This window comes from Bacillus rossius, chromosome 3, assembly GCF_032445375.1.
Source record: "Bacillus rossius redtenbacheri isolate Brsri chromosome 3, Brsri_v3, whole genome shotgun sequence".
Taxonomy (NCBI): domain Eukaryota; kingdom Metazoa; phylum Arthropoda; class Insecta; order Phasmatodea; family Bacillidae; genus Bacillus; species Bacillus rossius.
The window spans coordinates 64,778,143-64,803,054 of record NC_086332.1 but is presented as its reverse complement, the minus strand read 5'-3'; the positions used below and the strand labels follow the sequence as shown (position 1 = coordinate 64,803,054).

Genomic DNA, 24,912 nt, shown 5'->3' with positions numbered 1-24,912 from the left:
TTGAGAAACTTTCGAGACACTGCAATACTTTAGCTCAGCACGTGTGATGACAAGGTGAGTTCTGCACTTTGGCTTCACAGAGCCCGCGCTAGCTCGGAAGTGTGGCCTTGACAGTTGCATTACGGTACACGAGCTCGTTTATCTCGTCGTGCAGTGCAGAAACACAGGCGAGGTCAGATTGCGTGTAAAACAAAACTACTGCTGCCACTCAAACGGAGAAGTTAAAAGCAAGTCAGGCCCCTTATCAAAGTCGCGCTATCTCGACAACAACACTCATTCTACCTCAGTTTCGCCTTCGCTTGCTCCAAAGCTGCAGGTAAGTATGCACGCTCATAGTGTGTTAGCAATTTCTGCCCTTTGGGGTGATGAAATTAAATTAAGATTATCTTCTCGTAGAATTAGATGTGATTTTAGACAATGAAATTAATAAATAGGTTGGGATAAATGGAAGAACCTGAGAAAACACACCAAACACGGAAACGTCTGCCACATTTTCAACTAAAGAAAAATATGAGTTCGGCCTCACCGGGAATCAAACCCGTATATTTTTTGGTAGAAGGCGAATGATGAGACCACTCAAACACGTTGCGCTCCCTCACTCCCTTTTGTATGAATAGCCAACAAATAAAAAGAATTGAACTCATTATTGTTAAAAAAATATAAAATATTACCAGTATATCAAAATACTTTCGAATCCAGGTTCAAAGTTGTGGATTGTGAATTGAATCATTTACGTACCGCCATCTGGAATTGTGTCAACACGGCGGCCATTAATTAACTTGACCTTGTCTTTTGACCTGATCTTCAATATTTGCCAACAAAAAAAAAGCCAATACTTTCGAAAATGTCACCAAATTTTATCCAAGTTTCGCCAAAATGATCCAAAATTTCCAGTTCTTAGGAAAAACATTTTTAACAAGAAATCTTATAGAAACGGTGAAAATACAAAAATTTCAATTTTCAACGGGAAATTTCCCACAAAAATTAAATATTCTAAACCCTTCAACGCTTTCATATACATATATTTTTTAAATCTTAAAAGTGCCAGAAGTCTTCTTAAAATAATTTAATTTAAGCAGTTGAGCCTGGATAGTGACCTAATACCCTCATGATGCCTGAAATATATTTAGATTGTAAAATGACACCTCAATTATATTTTTACATAAAAGATTATATATATGTATATATATGCTAATAAAAATCTATGAAAAATATTTAATAAAGAAACACACTTATGCCAACGAGTCCCGAGTCCTAGATTCGATTCTCGGTGTATGCAATAATGGTTTTAAAAAAATTGCCACAAGGCCTTCCTTCAACGAGGTTACCAGGCAACTAACTGACCTTCCACCATAACTACAATGGCATATATTACTGCTACATTATGACGTCACGACAACAATCTTGAATCCATCACTTTGTTTTCGCCTGCAAGAGTTCGCTGCTACCATATTGGGTTATTTTTTACCCACTAAAATGCAGTACTATCAATCACCAGACAGTCAACTATCGTAGCCTCCGCTATTTGTCGTCAATCTTGGCCACCGTATTGAAATTTCTTAATTATCAGAAAAAATTAGAAAAAACCTAAAAATCATTTTAAAAGTTTACCTAATAATGTAGTGATTGATTCAGTCTATTCCTTTCTTTGCTTCGATACTAGGTCGATGCAAAAAATAATAATTTTAGCCAAAAAATATTTATTTAATTAAATACGACGAAATGATTTTTTCACTTTGGCTTAAAATCAACTTACCATACACCGGTAAACAAAATAAGTCATTTTGACCGCCATTTTGTAAATCCGTGTACATTGTCAGGTTCTTGCATGATTATTTGGTTCCTTTTATACCCACAAGAAGATACTGATACACATAACAGATAAAAATTTAATCTTGATGGTACTTGTAGTAGTCATAATGTATTATCCATAAGATGTTTGAATGTTCCTAAAGGAGCCCATACACACCCAGTTTAACTGTCCGTTTATCTGTGTGACGTTATGGCTGTACGATAACTGAAGCTACTTCTTGGGTTCTTCCGTCCAGCCATCCCGTATTTTGACTGAACTCCGGGACATCAATTCCGATAAAGACAGTCTTTCAGTTTTTACTTTTGTTCACTGTTCAGTTTTTATTGCTTGTTTAATAGAAAATTTCGTTCGCGAGAGCCACAAAGAAGAAAAAGAAAAAGAAGAAGAAACATACTTTATCGAAATATACAGGTCTCTTCCCGCGTTGTAGGATTTAGAAAATCCCGACAACAGCAATAAAATAAATAAAAAGGCTACAACGTACGATCTCCTCGTCGAGAATATAAAAAGGATTGAACCTAACGCAACTCGTGAGTCTGTTCAGTAGTATATAATAGTTCCTCCGGGGACAGGGTTCAGGGTGAGGAGCTGGAGCCGTGGAGCCGGCCGATTGATCTGACGTCACGGCAGCCATCTTGGATTTGTGACGTCTTATATGGCCGTACCTTGACCATTGACCTTGACCGCTGCGGCCATTTTGGAACCGCCATCTTGGATTCGCCATCTTGGATCCACCATATTGTACCCGCCATCTTTAAATCGAGTGCCCCACTCACTCATGATGAAATTTTCGTCATGGCCACCACATCGATTTTTTTTCTGTTCTGCTGGAGGCCGCCATCTTGGATACCATCGACTTTGTTTCTGTTGTTTGTTCCGAGAGAGCGCCAGCATCGCTCTTTATTTTTTTTTTGTTCTGATGGAGGCCGCCATCTTGGATACCGTTGACTTTGTTTCTGCTGTTTGTTCCTAGAGAGCGCCAGCATCGCTCTGTTTCAACACATAAGGACGATGTTTCATTACCTACCAGAGCTATTATGTCCTTATTGTTATATTTAATTTAATTTTTTATGCAAAATACATTGGAAGTGCTGTGATTCGAACCATCGCAGCTCTGATCTCTAGGGTGGTACACATAGGCCTTTAACCGCACGGCCATCGAGACATTTAGCAGACTGAGAATTAAATAAGGTATATATAAAAATAACGTGCATATTCGGACCTGTATTTTTTTTTATAATTTTAAGTAATAATTAATAATAACACCACCTGTTCGAGACAGAAAAGCCATCTTGTATTAAGTCACAACTGTTGCAATTCGCGTTACGGCCGCCATCTTGAAAATCCGTAATTTTAATGCTAGAAATTCCGAAAAAAAATTCAAAAAAAAATTCAAAAATTGCATACTACAAATGTTTAGTTACTTAATTGTTTTCAGACCTCAGTTGGATTCCCAGCGAAAGTAAACCAGTAATTTATTAATATATTTAAAAAATTCTCAATAAAAAGTAATAAAAATGTTTTACGCCACATGCCACATTCTGAATTATGCCACTACTTGTATCAATTATCGTTAAAGACGCCATCAAGAAAATCTTTATTTATCATCCAAATTTAATGAAAAAATCACCAAAACATTAATTTATTAGAATACTAATTGATTAGATCAATTCCCGTCCTTGGATCGAAACCAGTAAGAGCAAAAAATAAAAAACAACATATCCTTCCTCCACAGAAGCCATCTACAGACTGACCTACCACCACCAATAATAGGGTATATAACGTCAGCTGGTATGATGTCATGTCCGCCATCTTGTCTTCGTCCACTAGAGACCACCATCTTGTTTTCGTCTGCTAGAGTGTGCTGATGGCATGTTAGTATAATTTTCTGTTCACCATACCATTAACCTCGACTGTAGGCATTAAACTTTGACCTTGAACTTGAAATTTGACCTTGACCTTGAAATATGACTTTGACTATTAAATTTGACTTTGACCTTGATGACCATCATGAATCTGACATTTTGTGTTCAGTACATGCTACCAGGAGCTACCACCTGCTAGAGGACATTGCCACCATCTGGTTTTCGTCTGCTGGAGGACACCATGTCATGTGTGTACTCGCCTTATAGAGTGCATTACCATCATGCTAGTTTTATTCAAACCCGCTAGAGTGCAGTAATCATTTATTATTACCGAAGTATCCGCCATCATGAAATTTGGGCGCCATATTGGAATCGTTAATTATTTAGCTAGAAATGTGAGAAAAATTCCAAAAATAACCAAAAAAATTTACAATCAATTTACAAATTGATTCGATAAGTTCCTGTCTTTGGTTCGATTTTGAACAGTGACAAGTGTATCTAAATATTAAATAAATTTTATATTTTGGTTTCCATTACCTTTCATAGAGTTTATTAATCATTCTCTCTTCAAAAATAAAACTAAAGACAATGTACGACAATGTTCGACGAATTAAATACGTTGCCGATAAACCTAACACGAAAGTCTAGTTTTTCGATACTTAGAATAACCTCTATTCCGTTTATGTACAAAGCAGTACATACATATAGACCAAACGTCTTCGGACCGCGAGACCGGGTCATAAACAATGTCAGAGGTATAGACCAGTTATTTCCGAACCTCGCGACCTTCATCATCGACAGCTAATTATATTCAATTAAACCAAAGTAACACGTGTTTACTTTTACAAGAGGACCAAGAATCCCATCATGAAAGGCAGCACATTTTGGAAGCACCATCAAAAATAGGCAGCGCATTTTGGAAGAACAATCAAAAAAGGAAGCACTGCATTGGATCCAACTGAATATTGCTTCAACAGCTGCAATCATATATGGCTAGAATGCTACGAGTCTAAGAGACTATGAGGCTACAAGGCTACGAGTCTACAAGTATCTAGCTGGTTACGAGTTATACATGCCTGCGAGACTGCATGGCTAAAAGACTGCGTGGCTACGAAACTACATGTCTATGAAGCTTCAAGGTTACAAGTCTTCTCAGCTCCAAATGACTGCAAGGCTACATGGCTACAAGAACACTTGGCTACAAAGCTTCAATTTTACGAGTCTACAAGACTCCTCCAACTGCCTACGAGTCTACAAAGCTCCAACTACTTCAGCAGCATTATGTTATAAGACTACTTGTTTACGTATCTACAAGTCTACGAGACTACTTGGCTACGTAGCTACAAGTCTACGAGGCTCCAAGACATCATGACTACGCGACTACGAGCCATGAGGTTACGAGACTACGTGAATACGAGTCTTCGGTAACGAGACTGCGAGGCTACAGAGCTACGAAGCTTCTAGAACACAAGTTTACCAGACTGCGAGGACTACAGGACAAGTCTACATGAGTACTTGACTACGAAGCTACAAGTCTGCAAGGCTCCATTTGTTGCATCTGTCTTCGGCTGAATTTTCTCTTTGGCTCCAACTGGTCCAGCAGCATTATGTTATATCATTACAAGGCTACTTGGTTACGTAGCTACAAGTCTACGAGGCTCCAAGGCATCATGGCTACGTGACTACGAGTCATGTGGTTACGAGACTATGTGATTGCAAGTCTACATGTGTACGTGATCGCGAAGCTACAAGATTACGAAACTTCCAGAACACAAGGTTAAGTGATTACGAGGCTACAGGACTACAAAGCTTCCCGAACACAAAGTTACGTGATTTCAAGACTACTTGGTACGTAGCTACAAGTCTACGAGGCTCCAAGGCATCATGACTACGAAGCTTCCAGAACACGAGGTTACGAGATTGCGAGGCTACATGACTCGAAGCTTCAAGGACACGAGGCTACGTGGCTACGAGACTACATGACCTTAACTGACTACAATAGCACCATTCAGTGGCGAGAGTTAATTTATCTCATGCAAAATAACCTATTTAACGTAGTGTCGATTATTTTCAACAGATGACACCGCATGTTGCTTACAGGTAAATATTATTTTGTTCTTTTATGTAGGATGTGGGATGCTCACTATCGATCACAAAAGAAGGATGGATTCGCTTGACACCAAGAAGAAGGAAGTTCGTCTTGCATGTGTTACTGCTTCACATGGTATATTATTTGACTGAGTAAATGTTGTTTATTTTTTCATTTCCACCTGGTAAAAAAATTGCAAGTGCTGATTTAGTAGCAGAAATTCAAGAATTAAATGTAATTTCAAATAAAATGCCATTACTCATTAGGTAAAAATCCATCATACAAAGAGCAACTTCTCAGAATAGACAGAAGCATTTGAAGAAATCACAGGAATAATCAGGAGCACACGGAGAAAACCATAAACATATTGACAAGAATATTCAGGAGCAAACGTATTGACAAGAATAATCGGGAGCACACGGAGGAAACCATCAACATATTGACAAGAATAATCATGAGCAAACGTATTGACAAGAATAATTGGGAGCACACGGAAATAACCATCATACATGTTTCTTTGATATCATCAAATTACAAAAAATATATAACAAATAAAAATAATTTAATAAAAATTTTAAAATAAAAATATTACAAAAAAATAAACAGATTCTGCTAGCTTGTGAACTTCTCATTGTTGAGCAATGATAGAGTTCTACTACAAGCCAGAAGTTTAGGTATTTCTTTGTAATTTTTTTTTTCATTTTAACTTTTTTTTCATTTCATTTTAGCCTCGCAGTCTCGTAACTTTGTGTTCTGGAAGCTTCGTAGTCATGATGCCTTGGAGCCTCGTAGACTTGTAGCTACGTAACCAAGTAGCCTTGAAATCACGTAACATTGTGGTCGGGAAGCTTTGTAGTCCTGTAGCCTCGTAATCACTTAACCTTGTGTTCTGGAAGTTTCGTAATCTTGTAGCCTCGCGATCACGTAAACATGTAGACTTGCAATCGCATAGTCTCTTAACCACATTACTCGCAGTCACGTAGTCATGATGCCTTGGAGCCTCGTAGACATGTAGCTACGTAACCAAGTAGCCTTGTAATGATATAACATAATGCTGCTGGAGCAGTTGGAGCCAAAGAAAAAATTTAGCCGAAGACAGATGTAACAAATGGAGCCTTGTAGACTTGTAGCTTCGTAGCCAAGTTCTCATGTAGACTTGTGCTGTAGTCCTCGCAGTCTCGTAAAATTGTGTTCTAGAAGCTTCGTAGCTCTGTAGCCTCGCAGTCTCGTAAACGAAGACTCATAGTCACGTAGTCTCGTAACCTCATGGCTCGTAGTCGCGTAGTCATGATGTCTTGGAGCCTCGTAGACTTGTAGCTACGTAGCCAAGTAGCCTCGTAGACTTGTAGATACGTAAACAAGTAGTCTTATAACATAATGCTGCTGGAGTAGTTGGAGCTTTGTAGACTCGTAGGCAGTTGGAGGAGTATTGTAGATTCGTAGAATTGAAGCTTTGTAGCCAAGTGTTCTTGTAGCCATGTAGCCTTGCAGTCATTTGGAGCTGAGAAGACTTGTAACCTTGAAGCTTCATAGACATGTAGTTTCGTAGCCACGCAGCCTTTTAGCCATGCAGTCTCGCAGGCATGTATAACTCGTAACAAGCTAGATACTTGTAGACTCGTAGCCTTGTAGCCTCATAGTCTCTTAGACTCGAAGCATTCTAGCCAAATATCATTGGAGCTGTTGAAGCAAAAAGCAGTTGGAGCCAATGACTGTTGGAGCCAATGACTTTTGGAACCAAAAGACTGTTGGAGTCAATGACTGATGGAGCCACTGACTATTGATATGGGTCTATGGTCTATGGGTCTTCTTGGTCAAAACATTTATTGCTTAGTATAAATCGATTTGACTTTGAATAACTTGAGTGTACTTAGACACATTCTAATGGATTTATAGAATAAAAGCAAAATAACGAATCATTTAATATTAATTTGTGGGCGCCAACAACTTCTAAGAAGTTGTAATTATAAGTAAACAATAAAAGAGTGTTAATATGTAGACTTGAATATGAATGACACAATATACGTATCGTGATCGGAAAATAACAGTTATCAATTTTCAGTGACATTCAATTACTACCAACTGATATTCATAATTTGTTTCATACCAGTAAAATAGCATCAACCTCATTGAATCTGTTTTATTGCAAGTCTTCAATCAGTGAATGTTTACTATACAAAATGAATTAATTTTTATTATCCTGACTATTCAGTAGGTAGAGCTGGGTATGTCGTAGTAAAATTCGCTAGTTCGTTAGATTAGATGACATACAACATTTTAACATTAACTCAAGTTATCATCGACTTAAGCATTCTGGTATCGGTGAAAGGGGTATTTAAACAGATTTTACGTGATTTTAACTATTCCGGTGTGTTAGTTTTGCAAAGCTAGTAAGTTTTACTAGATTCCTTTATAAATATATGACCGACCTGTAGGAATAGTTCCGTGTGATAGAACTATGCTTTACGGTTCCTGTCTTCGTTATACGGGAACTCAGCAACGAATATTCCGCATCTTCATCCTTGAAACGCCTCTCCTCTGTTCCGTGTCTTCGTCCAGGGAACGCCTCTTAGCAATTCCTCGTCTTCGTCCTGGGAACGCCTCTCGTTGTTTCCAGATGGTCTCGTAGTGTCGATTATTCAGTATATTTCTTTCTTCGTCCTGGGAACGCCTCAATATTTCTTCCAATCTTCGTAGCTGTGATTCATATTCTTCATCCTGGGAACGCCTCAATGTTTCTTATAATCTTCGTCTAAATCGTAATTCCTCTTCAGGTCAATAAATATTTCCAAATAATCAATATTATCAATTTCTTCTATTATTTAATGCTATTTTTCAAAGTATTCAAAATGTCTTAATTCCAATTTCTTCAGTAATGTAATTTCACGTCTTGCTTCTCCGAAGGTTCCTATATCAATTTCCATTTTCGTTTTCTCACTTAAAAACTCCAAACAAACTTTTATTTTCCAGCAATAGTTTTTGTTCTACCGTCTTCGACCAATACCAGATTGTTTTACAAACTTTTAGTCATATAATATTAAGCATTAAACTTGAAAATACCATCCTTATTGGTTAAATAAAATATCTCATTCCTTGAGCAAAGAAGTTTTACATTAAAAAGATATACCTACAAAATTATTGACTTATGGTTCATAGAGCAATAAATACATGTACACTGAAGTGAAATTATAAAATATGATAAATTAATTTTGTTCCTCCATATTGTTCTATAAAGTTTCCAAGTCCAACCTTTATAATGGATTCATAGACTGGTGGAGACGTTATATCCTAACTTAACATTGACGATCGCATCCTACCAAGTTGAATGTACGTGAGAATGTACCTCCTTTTCGTTGAATGAGCTTTCGTTTTGTAGAATGTGCTTCCTTTTAACTGACGGTGCGTCCAAAATGTGCTTCCTTTTTGTTGAAATGTACTGCCTTTTTAATTGTGCTTCCAAATGTGCTGCCTGTTTGTTGATGGTGCTTCCAAAATGTGCTGCCTTTTTGATTATACTTCCGAAATGTGCTGCTTTTTTGATTGTGCTTCCACAATGTGCTGCCATTTTGATGATGGTGCTTCCAAAATGTGCTGCCTTGTTGTTGATTGTGCTTCCAAAGTGTGCTGCCTTTTTGATTGTGCTTCCAAAAAGTACTGCCTTTTTGATGATGGTGCTTCCAAAATGTGCTGCCTTTTTGTTGATGGTACTTCCAAAATGTGCTGCCTTTTTGATTGAGCTTCCAAAATGTGCTGCCTTTTTGATTGTGTTTCCAAAATGTGCTGCCTTTTTGATTGTGTTTCCAAAATGTGCTTCCCTTTATGATTCTGCTTCCAAAATGCGCTGCCTATTTTTGATTGTGCTTCCAAATATGCTATCTTTTGGTTGATGGTGCTTCCTTTTTGTTGATGGTGCTTCCAAAATGTGCTGCCTTTTTGATGTGTTTCTTGGTCCTCTTGTAAGCGTAAGAACATGTTACTTTGGTTTAATTGAATATAATTAGCTGTCAATGAAGAAGGTCGTGAGGTTCGGAAATACTGGTCTTTACGTCTGACATTGTTTGGACCCGGTCTCGCGGTCCGAAGACGTTTGGTCTATATGTATGTACTGCTTTATACATAAACGGAATAGAGGTCATTCTAAGTATCGAAAAACTAGACTTTTGTGTTAGGTTTATCGGCAATGTATTTAATTCGTCGAACATTGTCGTACATTGTCTTGAGTTTTGTTTTTGAAGAGAGAATGATTAATAAACTCCATGAAAGGTAATGGAAACCAAAATATAAAATTAATTTAATATTTAGTTACACTTGTCACTGTTCAAGTGTCGAACCAAGGACAGGAACTGATCGAATCAATTTGTAAATTGATTGTAAATTTTTTTGGTTATTTTTGGAAATTTCCCGTATTTCTAGCTAAATAATTAAAGATTCCAATATGGCGCCCAAATTTCATGATGGCGGGTACTTCAGTAATAATAAATGATTACTGCACTCTAGCGGGTTAGAATAAAACTAGCATGATGGTAATGCATTCTATAAGGCGAGTACACACACACAAGATGGTGTCCTCCAGCAGACGAAAACAAGATGGTGGCAATGTCCTCTAGCAGGTGGTAGCTCCTGGTAGCATGTACTGAACACAAAATGTCGGATCCATGATGGTCATTAAGGTCAAAGTCAAATTTCAAAGTCAAAGTCAAGTTTCAAGGTCAAGGTCATATTTCAAGGTCATGGTCAAAGTTCAATGCCTACAGTCGAGGCATCCAAGATGGCCGCCGTGACGTCAGAGCAATCGGCCGGCTCCACGGCTCCAGCTCCATACCTTAAACCCTGTACCTGGATGAACTATTATATACTACTCTGTTCAGAAAAAGATTAACACCATATCTCCCATATCGCATTTTTTTTATGTCCAACTCTTGGTGTTCAACACGATTAAAGTAATAAACTGAACAACGTGGACGAAAAACTGAGGTGTGGCTTCACATTCTTAGTTCACTTAATCGTTCTCCCGATCAGGGTTCAAGTTAAACTCACAGATAAACTGAGTGTGTATGGGTCGCTAGATACATCCCAAATAATATATTTTTAAAATAGTGTATCTACACAGTACTCGGGCGTAACTTATATCTACTCGACATGATGTTCTTCTCAGTAGATTTAAATATCCCTAGAATATGTATGACTTTATGGGATATCTCAAGTATTATGTAGACGTACAATTTAACATGCGAAAGATCTCCCTAGAACATTTGAAAATTCCCCAAATGCGCAGCGCGTTTCAGCGACTAGTAGCACTACAAACAGCTGTGACTTGTGTTGTCGACTCGCAGCCACGACTTAGTCGGAGATGGCTACGGGCTTCCCGTACGAGATCAGGGATGTGGATCCCGAGACCAACCGGCAGCTCCTCCGGGACTTCACCGGGGAGAGGACCGGCTTCCTGAAGGTCGGGCCTCAGGAGTGGCTGCTGGCCAGCAAGTACCGCCGCCTGGCGGCCGAGGTCTACAACTTCAAGGTCAGGCCGGATGACGTGTGGGTCGTCACCTTCCCGAGATCAGGTAACCGTGGTGCCTACGTCTTTTGGGGGTCCTCGGGCGTTTCCCAACGGCAGCGCTGCGACTCAAAGCAGCAGAGGGTCATCCCTCAACCTCGGCAAATATATATATATGTTTGCAATTGTACAAGGAAAGTCCTTAGGGACTCATATGCCAATCGAGATCACTTGTAGAACTGCGAGGCAGAGCTTTGTACCATTTGCAAGTGCACAAAGCTCTGCCGTGCTGTTTTACAAGTGATACAGTTGGCAACTGAGTATCCAAGGACATTCCTTGTAAAAATACAAAATGATTTTACAGTGTAATGTTCTACACTGTTATGAATTACAGTTATTTTGCGGAGTTTTCTACGAAGAATTAACCTAAAATAAACGAATAGTTCTTCATAATCTCAGATAGCTGGATCTTCGTAGAAATTACGCCAGGTTACAACTTCCCGAGTTCTGTGTTTTGTTGTAAGCAAGGTAAACACATGTGTGGAATATATACATATATATGTATATATATTGCTGTAGACTCAAAAAAAGGTTTTGAATCTTTTGTTAATTTAACATTGTTTCATTTTCAAAGAAAGTGAACTCAACGCCCGTAACTTATGAGGATGACCGTAAATTTACGAATATTTCTGGATGATTTGTTACCAGGGTTCTTGGTGAATTTAAGATGTACCCTCTTTTAGAATTTTGCGTGAACTACAATAACTCGTTTCAGGAGTTGAGGTTATGTACGTAATATATTCCAGCAATAACCTCCTTTTTTATTATTAAACATTAAAACAGGGAAACGAGAAATTGCAGAAATGGGGAAGGAATGGTAAAAATACAATATTGACGAAAGCTGTTTCCTAATATCTCTATAAAAATCATTTATTCTTACAGGATTTTAGCAATTATTGTTTACCTTCCTAACAGTTGCAATGATCCTTACATATTGTCCGATGCTGTTTTGCGGGAAAGGATGAGGCGCTCGCGTCCCATTATGCATCAATGGTGGTCTTTGAAGGATTTTTGGCGCTATATTTACTAAAAATATAACGTTTGTCTGCTGTCGGCCAGCTAAATACTGTCTATGCTCTTAGTTTATTATTTTTTACTGTCAAATCATTAATTTTAACGAGTAAAAATATTGTAAATTACATAAAAATTAAGTGTGGATTTTTTTTATACACGAACAAATGACTGCCAGAAATTATTTCTTTGTTGAGACACCAAATTTTTTAGTGTCAAAAGAATTCGGGTGTCATTTCACGGCTAGTTTCTCACGGAATGCAGTCTTGATGTTAAAGTGTGGTTTAGTTAAGTTTGCATTGGTAAATAACACATTCTTACTATTCGGAAACAGCAAACAAGTAGGTGGTTAAAACCTGGGAGACATATTCTACCACCAAGTGTGTGATTGCTGTTTGCTTGATTATTTTTTAAGAATTAATTTTAGTACTTCCCGACACCTGGCTGGTGTACTAAAAGTCCAGGGTTTGATTTCGGAAGCGATTTGGGAATTTTTCATTTGTATAAAACTTCCTCCCCGGTCTCAGTACTGACTGTTGTGTTGTGCCTTCACTACCTTACTGTGCCAATGGTATTGGAAAACCACCGCAGAACCAGCTTCCATGTACCGAGAACCAAGTGTAAGTGGTTTTAAACCTTCTGTGATACCGAATATTCCGTCATATTAAACATTTCCGTACATAACTGTCCGACATCAAATCTTAAATTAAAATTTATAATTGAATTAATAGCAAGTAAATCGACTCTGCTGACGATTTGCAGCGAGGCAGGGGCCACGATAGTTGTTATATAACCTACTTTCTACCAAAAAAATTCGATTCCCGGTGGTTCAACACGAAATCTTTACAAATGGGAATAATTGCGGCAGTTGTCGTAAGATGGTGAGTTTTCTCAGTCAACCCTACTTTTCCAATAGACTCATTCCGTTTTTTTGCTTTACCACATATACTACAGAATAGTTAGAAATACAGATCTATCACTGTGGCAGGGCAGTGTGCTCTAGTTATCAACACAGAGTAAGTCGAATTAACAGGATTTTAACGGCTATAATAAAATGTAAGTATTTAAATTATTGACCATTAACCAGCTGAAAAAACAGAACTTTAGCCTTATTGTAAATTTTTTGTAAGAACTTAGTGGTTGCCCTTTTATTCACTTCCATGAACTGCAGCAGCACTGAGCTCATACATGCTACGAAAATATTTTGTATTCTTGAAATCACAAACATTAAAAATATGTATTATCAGGCGTGTGATCTACTCTGTGCACAGGTACAACGATGACACAGGAGCTTGTGTGGCTTGTAGCAAATGACCTGGACTACAAAACTGCCAGCAAGGTAGATCTTCTCCAGAGATTCCCATTCATAGAGTAAGTAATTCTTCGTCTGGCTCACGTCACTTTTTATACTTGTATAAATAGGGCATGTAAAGAATTGATGTACGCAGCTAACAAGGTAATGCACGGAGTGTGGCTGAATAATGTAAAGGCTCTGCCATCATTTCAACTTCTCCACTGAGTTATTACCTTTTAAAACAAATGGAATTTATTCTAAGATGGATCAAGTTTAAATGCTGAAAGAAGGCAATAGCATCTTTGTCAATTAACTTGTCTCAAATTGAACAGTTCTCAAAAGTGGCACCACCTAATTCCCAACCATTACTTGCAATGAAATTACATTAGATTGTTTGTGAGGGCTGACGTTGTGTACAGCCACAACAGTAGCAAAATGATACGTAGACCATTGGTAGAACTACTTTTGGGAGAAACTGTTCATTTTAGTCAAGTTGGTTGGTGAATTGGGGGTTGGAGAGGTGGTTGATGGAGGTTTTGGGTTGGGGTGGTCGATGTGATAAATGTGATGGAGATGGCCAAGGTTATTTAGGGGTGGAGGAGGGGTTGAAGTATGGGGAGGGGGTTGATATTGTTTAGTGGTGGGTTGTTTTGTGTGGTCTAGGTATTGAATCTTGTGGGGGGATTTTATGGTGTCTAGGGGCGGTTGATGTGTTGAGTTAGTTAAGGGGTGAAGGGTGTTTGATGTGTTTGAGGGGTGAGGTAGTTAATTAAGGGTGGAGGAGTGGTTGGTGGGGATGAAGGGTGGAGTGGTGATGGCAGTCGATGAGGTTCTGGTTGCTGGGGTGCCGCTCCTCCCAGGATGGCCGCCTGTTGAAGGTTCTCCATCGTCAACCACGACGACTTCATCGCCGAGCTGAAGGCGGAGAATGCGGGCAGCCCAGGGGCGCAGGCCACGCTGGACTCGCTCGCCGCGTCGCAGGTGGACGTCCTGGACCAGGCAGCATCCCCGCGCTTCATCAAGACGCACCTGCCGCTCAGCCTCCTGCCGCCGGACCTGCTCTCGGCGGGCTGCAAGGTGACAGCGCCGACGCCATCTTGGTTTCAACAGTTTTCAAACCATATCCTTTTTTTTTTCTTTATCTTTATTGCGGGCTTTCATATCCAGGGTCACTAACTACTCCTTGGCTTCTGAGGTGAAGCCACGCCTCTATTATTTATATTCAGCCCGACGTTCAGGCGTGCCTTGTTGCTGCTATGTTTAAGGGCGATTGGCTGCAACAAGACACACCGAAATGTGAGGAACACCCTCAGTTATACCGATCTGGCCTCAAACCAGAACACAACAAGAAGTTAATTTTTTTGTCGTCTAATATCGAAAAATTTATCTTCGTTGTGGCAGATAGCACGTACTAAGAGAGATTCTTAGACTATTCTCTATTGCCAGTATTATTACAATTATAATCATTCATAATAGTTAATTCAATACTAAACGCCAATAACTTCACATTTTAAACTATTTTTTGTAGTACATAGTCATTATTAACCTCGGTATATATATTTCATTATACGCTGTGTTTTAACAAAGCAAAATGTGCAATATTATACGATTAAATAATAATTACGACCATAAACTTTTTAAACCAATAATCGGGACGTGCGTTGAGAGTTTTGTGCTCTACATAAAAGTGTGCTCTTCATTTATAATTATATATATATATATTTGATGATCTAACACAGACCGTGTCCAATAACGCCATCAATTTCAAATGCTGACTTAAAAGAACACTTTCAATGTTATATTTATACTAGTAGTGGAAGTTTTAAATCGTGGGATTTTTTTTTTGGGCCTGACCATTCAACTTGGGAGAATGTTTAAGGTTGGTTTTAAACTAAAATGACTGATGAAAATTTTCTCAATCCTTCAAGTAAGTGATGATTTTGGGACGTCACTAGCCTTCAAAATGTCTTCTACAACTTGATTTTGAAACAATATGATGTACAATTTAGTACTGTGAGGGATGTTTTATGTTTTATAATATTTAAAATTTTTTTAAAGTTCACTACAATCAGGTTTTTACAATACCAGAATTTACCTTTCTGAAATTTAATGAAAAATATTTCTTCAAAAGCAAATTGTCAAGTGGTGTGTTCAGGAAATTAGGAAATATTTCGTGCTATGCTTTGTATTACAATTTCACATCAATTTTTACTGCTCTCCTCCACTAAGCCTGTGACAACTGAAGCAGTATAAGTCAGTTTACAAATATCGCATCTACGCTTGAATCTGCACGGTGACGTCATGTCAACAGGTGGTGTACGTAGCCAGAAACCCCATGGATGCGGCTGTGTCCTTCTACTACCAGAACAGACTTCTGAGGAACATGGGTTATGTCGGCGACTTCCCCAAGTACTGGGACTACTTCCAGAAGGGTCTCGGTGAGTCCACTCGTGTTTGATCATGAACAGCGTGACAGGCGCTACACGATGGACGCTAAACTAATAAAAACCGTGAGCAAGTTTTTCAGTACTCGCCAGAAATGTGTAACATCTAACTTCGTTAACGAGTAAATTCATGTGTTCTCGTGTTGCAAATATACTTATAATACGAAACTCATACACGAAATTTAACGAAGAACTCTTTTAAATACTACCAAGAGTCATAAATAGACGCCAATTGTCTTTTCAACTGCATATATGGACGCGAATCACAAGTAGTTTACGCACCCACTGCTAGAATTCGCTGCCGGAGCAGCTGCGACGACTATCGAATCATTCGATTTGCAGAGCGAAATTTTAAACTATATAATGAAACTGCTCCGATAGAAGCGAAAAAAACTTGATAAAATACTAAACCCCGGTTTGGGACTTGAATTTGGCAAGGAATTTTATTCAAATACTGCACATCATTTTAAAATTCACTGCACAGATAATAATTTAAAAAGATTATCTTTGATTTTGTGGGCTTTGTTTCGCGCCATCCGCCTCAGATGGCAGCAGTATGTTTACTCATATTCGTTCCTTGACGTTCGTCGCATTCACGAAAATACTTCCACAAAATTCCGTACACCGAGAGCTAGTATGTTATACTTACATCATTCACGTTCGACACACCTGTGACGTCAGTGCTACAAAACTCTTGGACGTGACAGGTTTTTCTATTATAAAGTTTTCCTCTTTCCATTGAGACGCGGACGCAAATTTACAGAAATAAGCGTCAGAATTATGTTTTCATAAGTATGGTGGTAAAAATGGTGAATTCTTAGTAAATCTTTTTTTGTGCATTTATTAGCATCAGCAGCGGTGGTTCTATGGTGAAGTTAGCATTGGAGTATATGGCACAGTTAATGCTGCTGCTGGTGGTGGTGGTGGTGGTATTTATGGTTGTAATAAGGGGGGAAATAAGGTAGGTATAGAAAAATTGATTTATTTAGGGCTGTATACAGTCAAATAATGCAAAGTTTTGCAGAAATCCTATATATACAGAGAGTTATTTCATCAGACACCAAAAATTTATTTGTGGTTTTATATATGTACTACTTTTGTCTAAAGACATTTCAAAAAAACGTATTTTCATATTAACTTTGATGCACGTGCACAGTTTATTTAATTTGGAGTTTTCGAGCTATTAGAGGACGCATCACTTGTAACATACAAGTTTCTTTACTTTATTAAAATGTATGTATTTTTCATGGCGCATATGCTGATTCTAGTGGATCCTAAAATTATCAGGGTAAAATATGTTACAGTCGGTGGTTTATTCTTGCAGTGTTGGTACTAGATGTCACATGTAAATATCATTTTTAGCTTATATTGTGACGTAAGATCAGTTTACTTGCCCATAGGGCATGTGTCGCACTTTAAAGGTTTATAAAGTTGTTTCAGCCAATGCTTGAAGTTCGTCTGTGACCAAAACCTTTTTTCCTGCGAGGTACATCCAATCTCACGCCAAGAAATATAATTTTGTACAATTTATTTGCAGCAAATTTTTAAGCTTTATCTTTACAAAAAAAATTATAAAACAATAAAAAAAGATTTATTTTCAGTTCCATGGTGTCCATATTGGCCCCATATCATAGAAGCTTGGAACCAAAGAAACAACCCTAACTTGCTGTTCATGTTTTACGAGCATGTGGTAAAGGTAAGTGAATGTTTTTTTATATTTTTTTATTTCTAAGACGCAAGAACACGGGTAATTTAAAACCCATTATCGAACAGAATATTAATAATTTCAATTCATTTTACTTTGTCTCAAGTTAGGTTTGAAATAAAGATGTTGCAAAGTCGTATGTGAAGAAATTTTTATTTTATATCATTGGCTCCTTAACTCTATTCGAGATGAAATGGCTCTTATTTTGACAGGGGATTTATCGGTCATTTAGATCGTGTCAGCTGAATATTCTTGTAGCATTAATAAAATAATGATTGACGCGTGATTAACTAACTTGTAGGTTCATAAATTAATGTTTGTTTCGTTTATTGCGTCACAATATTCAGCTCTCTAATTATGAATATTCCATAAACCACCTGTTTAAAAAATGGAACACTTTACCTGGAATATAGTAAAAAATACTCTCAGGATTTCAAGTGTCGCGGGTTGTATTATATTCTCTATGTTCGATGAGACTGAACTATAGAGGAAGGGAGACGGCTTCATCTACACTAATTTTGGTGCGGAAACGAAGCGTGTGTTTCGGCTTGCACGTTTTCATTGAAAGGGGGTGGGAAAATATAAATAGTGTGTTCACATTGCTTTGGCCTCTATTTATTCACATCCTTATCGAGTTTCAGTGTGGACGACAAACTGGAGGTCTCTTAGTCTGGATGATTCCACCAACGTCTAAAGCCGTCGAGATAATCTAAGGACCCAGGGGCAAACTACTTAATTCACAACTTTTCAAACCCTTTACAATTAAGAAACTTTGAGCGAATCTTTCAATACTCACCAGTGATGTGTAACCTGTGATCTAACCTCGGTAACGAGCAAATTCATGTGTTCACATGCTGTAAATAAACTTATAATACGAAACTCGGACATGAAATTTAACGTAGAATTCTTTCTAATAATGCCGAGCGTGATCAATTTAAGAAAATTGTGTTTTCAATCACATTTCTGGGCGTCAATTACTTGTAATTTTCGCACCCGGCTCTAGAATTCGTTGCCAGGGCAGCTATCGAATCATTCGATTTGCAGAGCGAAAGGTTAAACTATGTAATGAAACGCCTCCGATAAAAGTAAAAAGGATTTGAAAAAACGCTAAACCCCGGCTTTGGGCCTGATTTTCCAAAGGGAATTTTATTAAACTACTGTCCATCTTGTTGAAATTCAGTAAACAGTTTATACTAAAAAGATTGCCTTTGTCTCTATGAACTTTGGTTTGCGACATCCGTCACAGATGGCAGCACTGCTGTTACACTTTTCCGCTTCGTGTGACTTCCATTCCATTCACAAAATTACGCCTACAAAATGCCATATACTGAGAGTTAAGGTGTTTCTCGTAAAAAAATTACTGACTTTAAATGTTACCGTTGCCATAGCATGTCATAGTGTCCAGCACGTATGCCATAATTTGTAAGGTTTCTAATAAATTTATTCAGTGTTAACTCATTCACTAGAAAATGTCATGAATATTCGCCATAAACCCCCCCCCCCCTTTTTTTTCCTTTTTAGGACCTACCCGAGGATTTTGCCCACTTCTCCCCCTCCTGTCTCTCCATAACTAACATTATTCATGCAACCGCTCAGCCACGTACCACGTGACGACACCGCAACTTTGCCTCTTAATCCTCGTTCGCTTCTTTGAGTCTATGCATTCTCCTTCCTGTAGTCACCAACTCGCGTAATTGCGCACAAGCATCTTCATTTTCAGCCAGGTCCTTTTTCCACCATCATTTAATTACTTATTTTGTCATTATTTTCCTCCACCGGAAGCCAAGAATGATGCTATAACGTTTTCCATTTCTATTACATATAATGTTCTTGGAGACACTAAATTAACTCCTGGGAACTCAACTCTAACAATAGAAAGTTAATATCGCTCTAGGCACCTTAGATGTGCGAGGTGAGAACAGTGTTTTGAGAGGACGACGAATGAAGCGTGTCTTCTCAGTACGTTCTTTGAATAATTCTTACGAATGAGAAGATTAATTTTAAACTTTTTTTATTGATATCGCCATTGATAGTTTTCACTGTGTGTCGTAGAGAAACAATTAGAATGTACAAGAAAGATGGGTACAAACACACACACAAAAAAACAAGCCAAAATCAGCTGATGTCAAAAGTTAAATGAATAAATAGCACAGATAATTTCGTGGAATTCTCTGTGCCTGTATATCTGTGCCTGATGCCGGGAAAAAATGTCAGTTCACAAAACGTCGCAACTGTTGTGTCTCAGGAATCCTGTGTGTTCGTCTGTACCGTCGTCGTTGTGTTGTCCTGAATATCTGTTTAGTTTCATCGCTGGGTTCGCCAGTGCGTCGCTCTGTGGTCTAAGGTTGTTGCGTTTTTCATGTTCCTGTTACAACTCTCTCGTAACGCCTAGTCTGCTGGGCCGTGCTGTGATTTTTTTCTTATAAATTCCTTCCACGGAATTTTTTGTGCTGTCCATTCAATTAACATTTGACATCTGCAGATTTTGGCTTGTTTTAGAGTTTAGTTGTGTATTCATATTTCTTGTTTATTATTGTGGTTCCTCTGTGAAATACAGTGAAAACCAGCTAGGGTGTAGGTCCATAAAAATGTTTTAAGTTCCCTCTCAGTGTTGGATCATTTCCACGTCGCCTAATACAAAAGCAAAAATTTCAAGAATCGTGACTTTTTATTTTAAATTTTAACCTTCCATACGTTGAAATATTTTATTTTATTTTACCAGGACATGCCAGGTACCATACGGAAGGTGGCCATGTTCCTTGGAAAACAGATGACAGACGCCCAAGTGCACAAGCTGGCCGACCACATGCACATCGACAACTTCAGAAACAACCCTTCCGTCAACATGGACGTCCTAGACAAGTTGGGCATCATCAGTAAGAATGAGCAGAGCTTCATCAGAAAAGGTAAAAATATTTCACTTTTCTACGAGCAAGATTTATTTATCAGGCATTCCTTGAACTTGAAAAAAATAAGTTCCGTCTTTGCACTCTGAAATAATTCAGCAGAGACAGCGCTAATTTCTTCCAATTCTTTTTCGTATTCGAAAAAAAATCAGAATGGTTGCGTATTCGCAAACCCCTCGCGGCATTTTTTTTTTTTTCAAAAATAAATTTAAAATGGTATCAGATGTCAACTGAAAATATAAAGCATAGTAAATGCACTAAGGTTTCAATTAATTACTCCTCTTTTCGAAAAATGTATAGTTGGTTGAGGTTAGATGTACATTTTAGTTAACACTGTTTATTTTATTATTTTAAAAAAATATTATTTTTCTAAATGAAATACTAATAGATCATATACTTACTATATAAAGTATTCACTTTTAGTTTAAAAAGTTTTCCTTACAGAAAAGCTGTTATATAATTTAGGATGTCATATACGTTATAACAAATAATTTATACATCATTAGTTTTATTTTGCTTTTGGCTAACTTCTAGACAACAAAATACCTTGCCAGGGGATTCAGGATATAAACACCATGCCACCTGGAACTGCATCCGAGTATACATTTTTAATGTGGAGGTGAGAAACACGTTAGTTTGCATGTCGCACTATTGCGCACAGAGGTTTGCCGTGACGGGATCTTCCAAAACAATAGTGGACTCTAAAACCAACTGAGTACCCACTAGGAGTCATGCCGGGGTTTCGGTATCGTCCAGCTACTGACCCTAACTACAAGGCTGACTCGTCAACAATTATGGTCACCAAGGAACACCAGGTGGTGTTAAAGCAATTGTGTCAGGAGTGCGTTTCCAGCATGAGAGCGCCGCTCAGAATATGTTGTCCAGCTTTGACCCGGGCCTAGATAGAACCAAAAACGTTTGAGTTGGATTGGAATTCACAACCTACTTGAACTAACCATGGGTCCTTCCAAAGAATTGTTTGATATGAAAAAAAAATTCTTGAGTGACGCTGCTTTAGAGGAGGCGTGTGTCGGTGTTTCGCTGTACGTAATGACCTTAAACTGTAGGTAAAACCAGAGGAAAATAATTCTAGAATGTTAAAAATGTTCTGAACTTTTTAATATAATCTTTTTTTAATAAAAATATCATAAGCATGACTTTTTTTCACTTTACATAGGCAATCGAGAAAAAGAGGGTGGGGGGTGGAGCAAAATCTCCGGCACCCGGCCATCAGTTAGGAGGAGAAAGGCAGCCGAGTTTCTAAATCTTTTTAAAACCGAGAGTTTGTCCCGATAGCTAATGCAGTTCGTTGGAAACCTTACAAGTTACGCGATACACTCAAATCACGTTTTCTTTTATCGCCAGGGTAATGATTATAATCTTAAGAGTCTCTTTTTTAAATTGTGGGATTTGAAATTTCGAATGGATCTGTGGCCTGAAAACATGTTTTACCCCCGGGGCCTTTGGCTTCTCTCGAAGGCCCTGACAGCGATGAGGCACTTCCCTTTTTGTTGTTGTTGTTGTTGTTTCGGGGGGGAAGTATGGATGCGAAGCTGAAACTGGAAGGAGCTGACGGAAGGAGACCACCAGGAGTTGAGCCTGCGGCTTGATTCGACTCGACGCGGGAAACCTCGCCAGGCCCGGACACCGGAACCACTGACGGCCCGAGCCACGCACGACGTGTCCCTGGTTGCAGGCAAGCCCGGCGGCTGGGCCAGCGAGTTCACGCCGGAGATGAAGGAGAGCTGCGACAAGTGGATCGAGGAGAACCTCAGCAACACGGACCTCCGCTTCCCGTGGTAGCGAAGGCGTCGTCTGCCACGGCGCGTTGGGAAATCCATGTCTCGAATCCCTGTCAATAGGGTGCTCAAACTTGCTGTTGGACTGTTCGCGCGGGTTTGCGATTTTGTTCATGCTCTACCAAATTAGTTTCTCTCTATATCAGGATCTCACTTAGTATACTCGTAAGACGTAGATTGTGCATTCTCGAATTGTGCATGATACCTAGAGATACTTGTTCAGTATTTCAAGAAGTAAACCTGTGGCCTTCCTCTCACCATTATTGTTCCACAAAAATAAACTTACTAGTTCAAACAAAAGAAATTAAAAATAATTATCAAATAAATGTTAGCCACGCACTTAAAATCAATAGCACTGATTATTTCGTTATTGTATGTGAATACAAAACAAAAACTCTTTATTATTATATAATTTTCAAATAACGTATAATAATATAGAAATAAAACACAAGCTTACACCACACTCTTTTAAGTAGTAATTTGTCAGTCATATATTTTTATTTTTTAATAAAATGTATGGACATGGCGTCATTCTGTGGGGGGACATATTCTAATTATATTTATAAATTTACAGGTGACAAAAGTAACCTAGATTTAAAGTAACAAAGTTTTGGTGTAAAATTTGTGTGATGAATATTAAAGATTACTAACTATAGGTAAATCGTATTTGTTTATTATTTTGAAAAAAAAAAAGGGGGGGGAGAAGTGATATGCCATGGCTCGGTAAGGGTTCAAAATGGCCTTTCTTGGGGAATAAAGTTACAATTGTGGTTGTTTGAAAGGGGGAGCTGAATTGTTGCTCCTTGGAAGGGCAGCCCATCAGGATTTTTTTGACAGTAGTGTTTTTGAAAGGTTGTCTGAATTGTTGCCCCTTGGAAGGGCAGCCCTTCAGGATTTTTCTGACATTGGTTAGTTTGTAAAGCGACTGGAAGGGCAGCCCTTCCATTATCTTAAAATGTGTCTATTTTCGTAATTTTATAATCCTGAATTGTTGCCCATTGGAAGGGCAGCCCATCAGGATATCTTTAACAGTGGTGTTATTGAAAGATTGTCTGAATTGTTGCCCCTTGGAAGGGCAGCCCATCAGGATTTTTCTGACAGTGGTGTTTTTGAAAGGTTGTCTGAATTGTTGCCCCTTGGAAGGGCAGCCCATCAGGATTTTTCTGACAGTGGTGTTTTTGAAAGGTTGTCTGAATTGTTGCTCCTTGGATGGGCAGCCCTTCGGGATTTTTCTGTCAGTGGTTAGTTTAGGTTAGGTTAGGTTAGGTTAGGTCACTTTACAAACTAAGCATGAATTACGTACACAAATAGTTTCTTAACATGATAATTAGTGTTTTTTTTATTTTTCTAAATAATACCGCTAAGATAGTAAATGGAGGCAGATTGTGTTTTTTGATAAAACATAACATCTCTGAAACTAATCGAGTGGTAATTAAGATAATGGATTTAAGATCTAAAACACCCTACTATATTAAAGTGTAGACACTCATCTCACAATTATTTAATTCATATTGAAATTATCTCCGTAAATTTATGAAATATATTAAGCAAACATAGGGATAAAAAATAAGGTTTTTTTCACGAAAAAATTATTTCTTTAGGAAAATGCATTACAAAGTAAATGTGACAAATGCCAGTATCGCTATAGCAATATGAAATATCATACTGCCTATGTTTAAAGTTTCAGTAAATATTTACCTTGTATTATTATTTTTTAATTTTATGATAAAGTGTTATAATTTTTTTTATTTTTTCTTGCCACTTTATTGTGAATAAGTTGTGGTATCAGTTATTTTCATAGCGATATAGACAAATAAAGAGCTTAGTTTATTTATTATATCGCCTTGCGACGAAATGGAAGTATATATATAGGTGTCAACTAACGGACTATTAATTTTAAAAATGAAAACTTACCTATAATAGGGCCTAGATTGGAAGTCCAACCCCTGAAGTGATATGAACGGGATCATGGTATTATTAAGTCAACATTTATCACCAAATCCACAAAATTGGCAGGAATAAACTTTTACACACATATTCTACATCAAAAATAAAGACAGGGATGTTTTCTTACAATACCACCCCTTTGGGTAAAGGGGTAAGGTGATAAATTTGTTTCGCTCGAAGACAAAGCATACATTTAAATCATACGTGTTGGTGCATTATTTGAAGATTGGTATTAGAATGGAGACTAACTTCAAATAAGAGCTTCGTAGCCTCTGTCTAGTGTCATAAACACCCACCTGCCCCACCCCCCGAGCCAGCTCATAAACGTACGCTTTTGTGCCCGCAAGCGTGCTCATTTATGGTTGCATTTTTGTCTGAATATTCAATAAAAGCCATCCAAAATTTCCCCGAACCTCGGTTGGAATTTAGAATATGCATGACTTTACACAGTGTTACATCTCAACATATGATCAATTTGTAGAACA

General features: G+C 38.1%; 1 protein-coding gene across 1 annotated transcript; it reads left to right on the top strand.

Moving 5' to 3' along the window:
- The first annotated feature begins 225 nt into the window (after nt 1-225).
- On the top strand, nt 226-23,141 carry LOC134530815 (sulfotransferase 1C4-like). Its single transcript, XM_063366045.1, has 8 exons — nt 226-316; nt 11,101-11,328; nt 13,604-13,703; nt 14,505-14,703; nt 15,938-16,064; nt 17,672-17,766; nt 20,498-20,681; nt 22,378-23,141. The coding sequence occupies exons 2-8, from the start codon at nt 11,118-11,120 to the stop codon at nt 22,482-22,484; spliced, it is 1,023 nt and encodes a 340-aa protein (XP_063222115.1). The 5' UTR covers nt 226-316; nt 11,101-11,117; the 3' UTR covers nt 22,485-23,141.
- The last annotated feature ends 1,771 nt before the right edge of the window (nt 23,142-24,912 follow it).

Coding starts and splice junctions, on each gene's coding strand:
- LOC134530815 (XM_063366045.1), top strand. CDS start 11,118: ATGGCTACGGGCTTCCCGTACGAGATCAGGGATGTGGATCCCGAGACC. Junction 17,767..20,497: donor TTTACGAGCATGTGGTAAAG/GTAAGTGAATGT, acceptor TTATTTTACCAG/GACATGCCAGGTACCATACG. Junction 20,682..22,377: donor GCAGAGCTTCATCAGAAAAG/GTAAAAATATTT, acceptor CCCTGGTTGCAG/GCAAGCCCGGCGGCTGGGCC.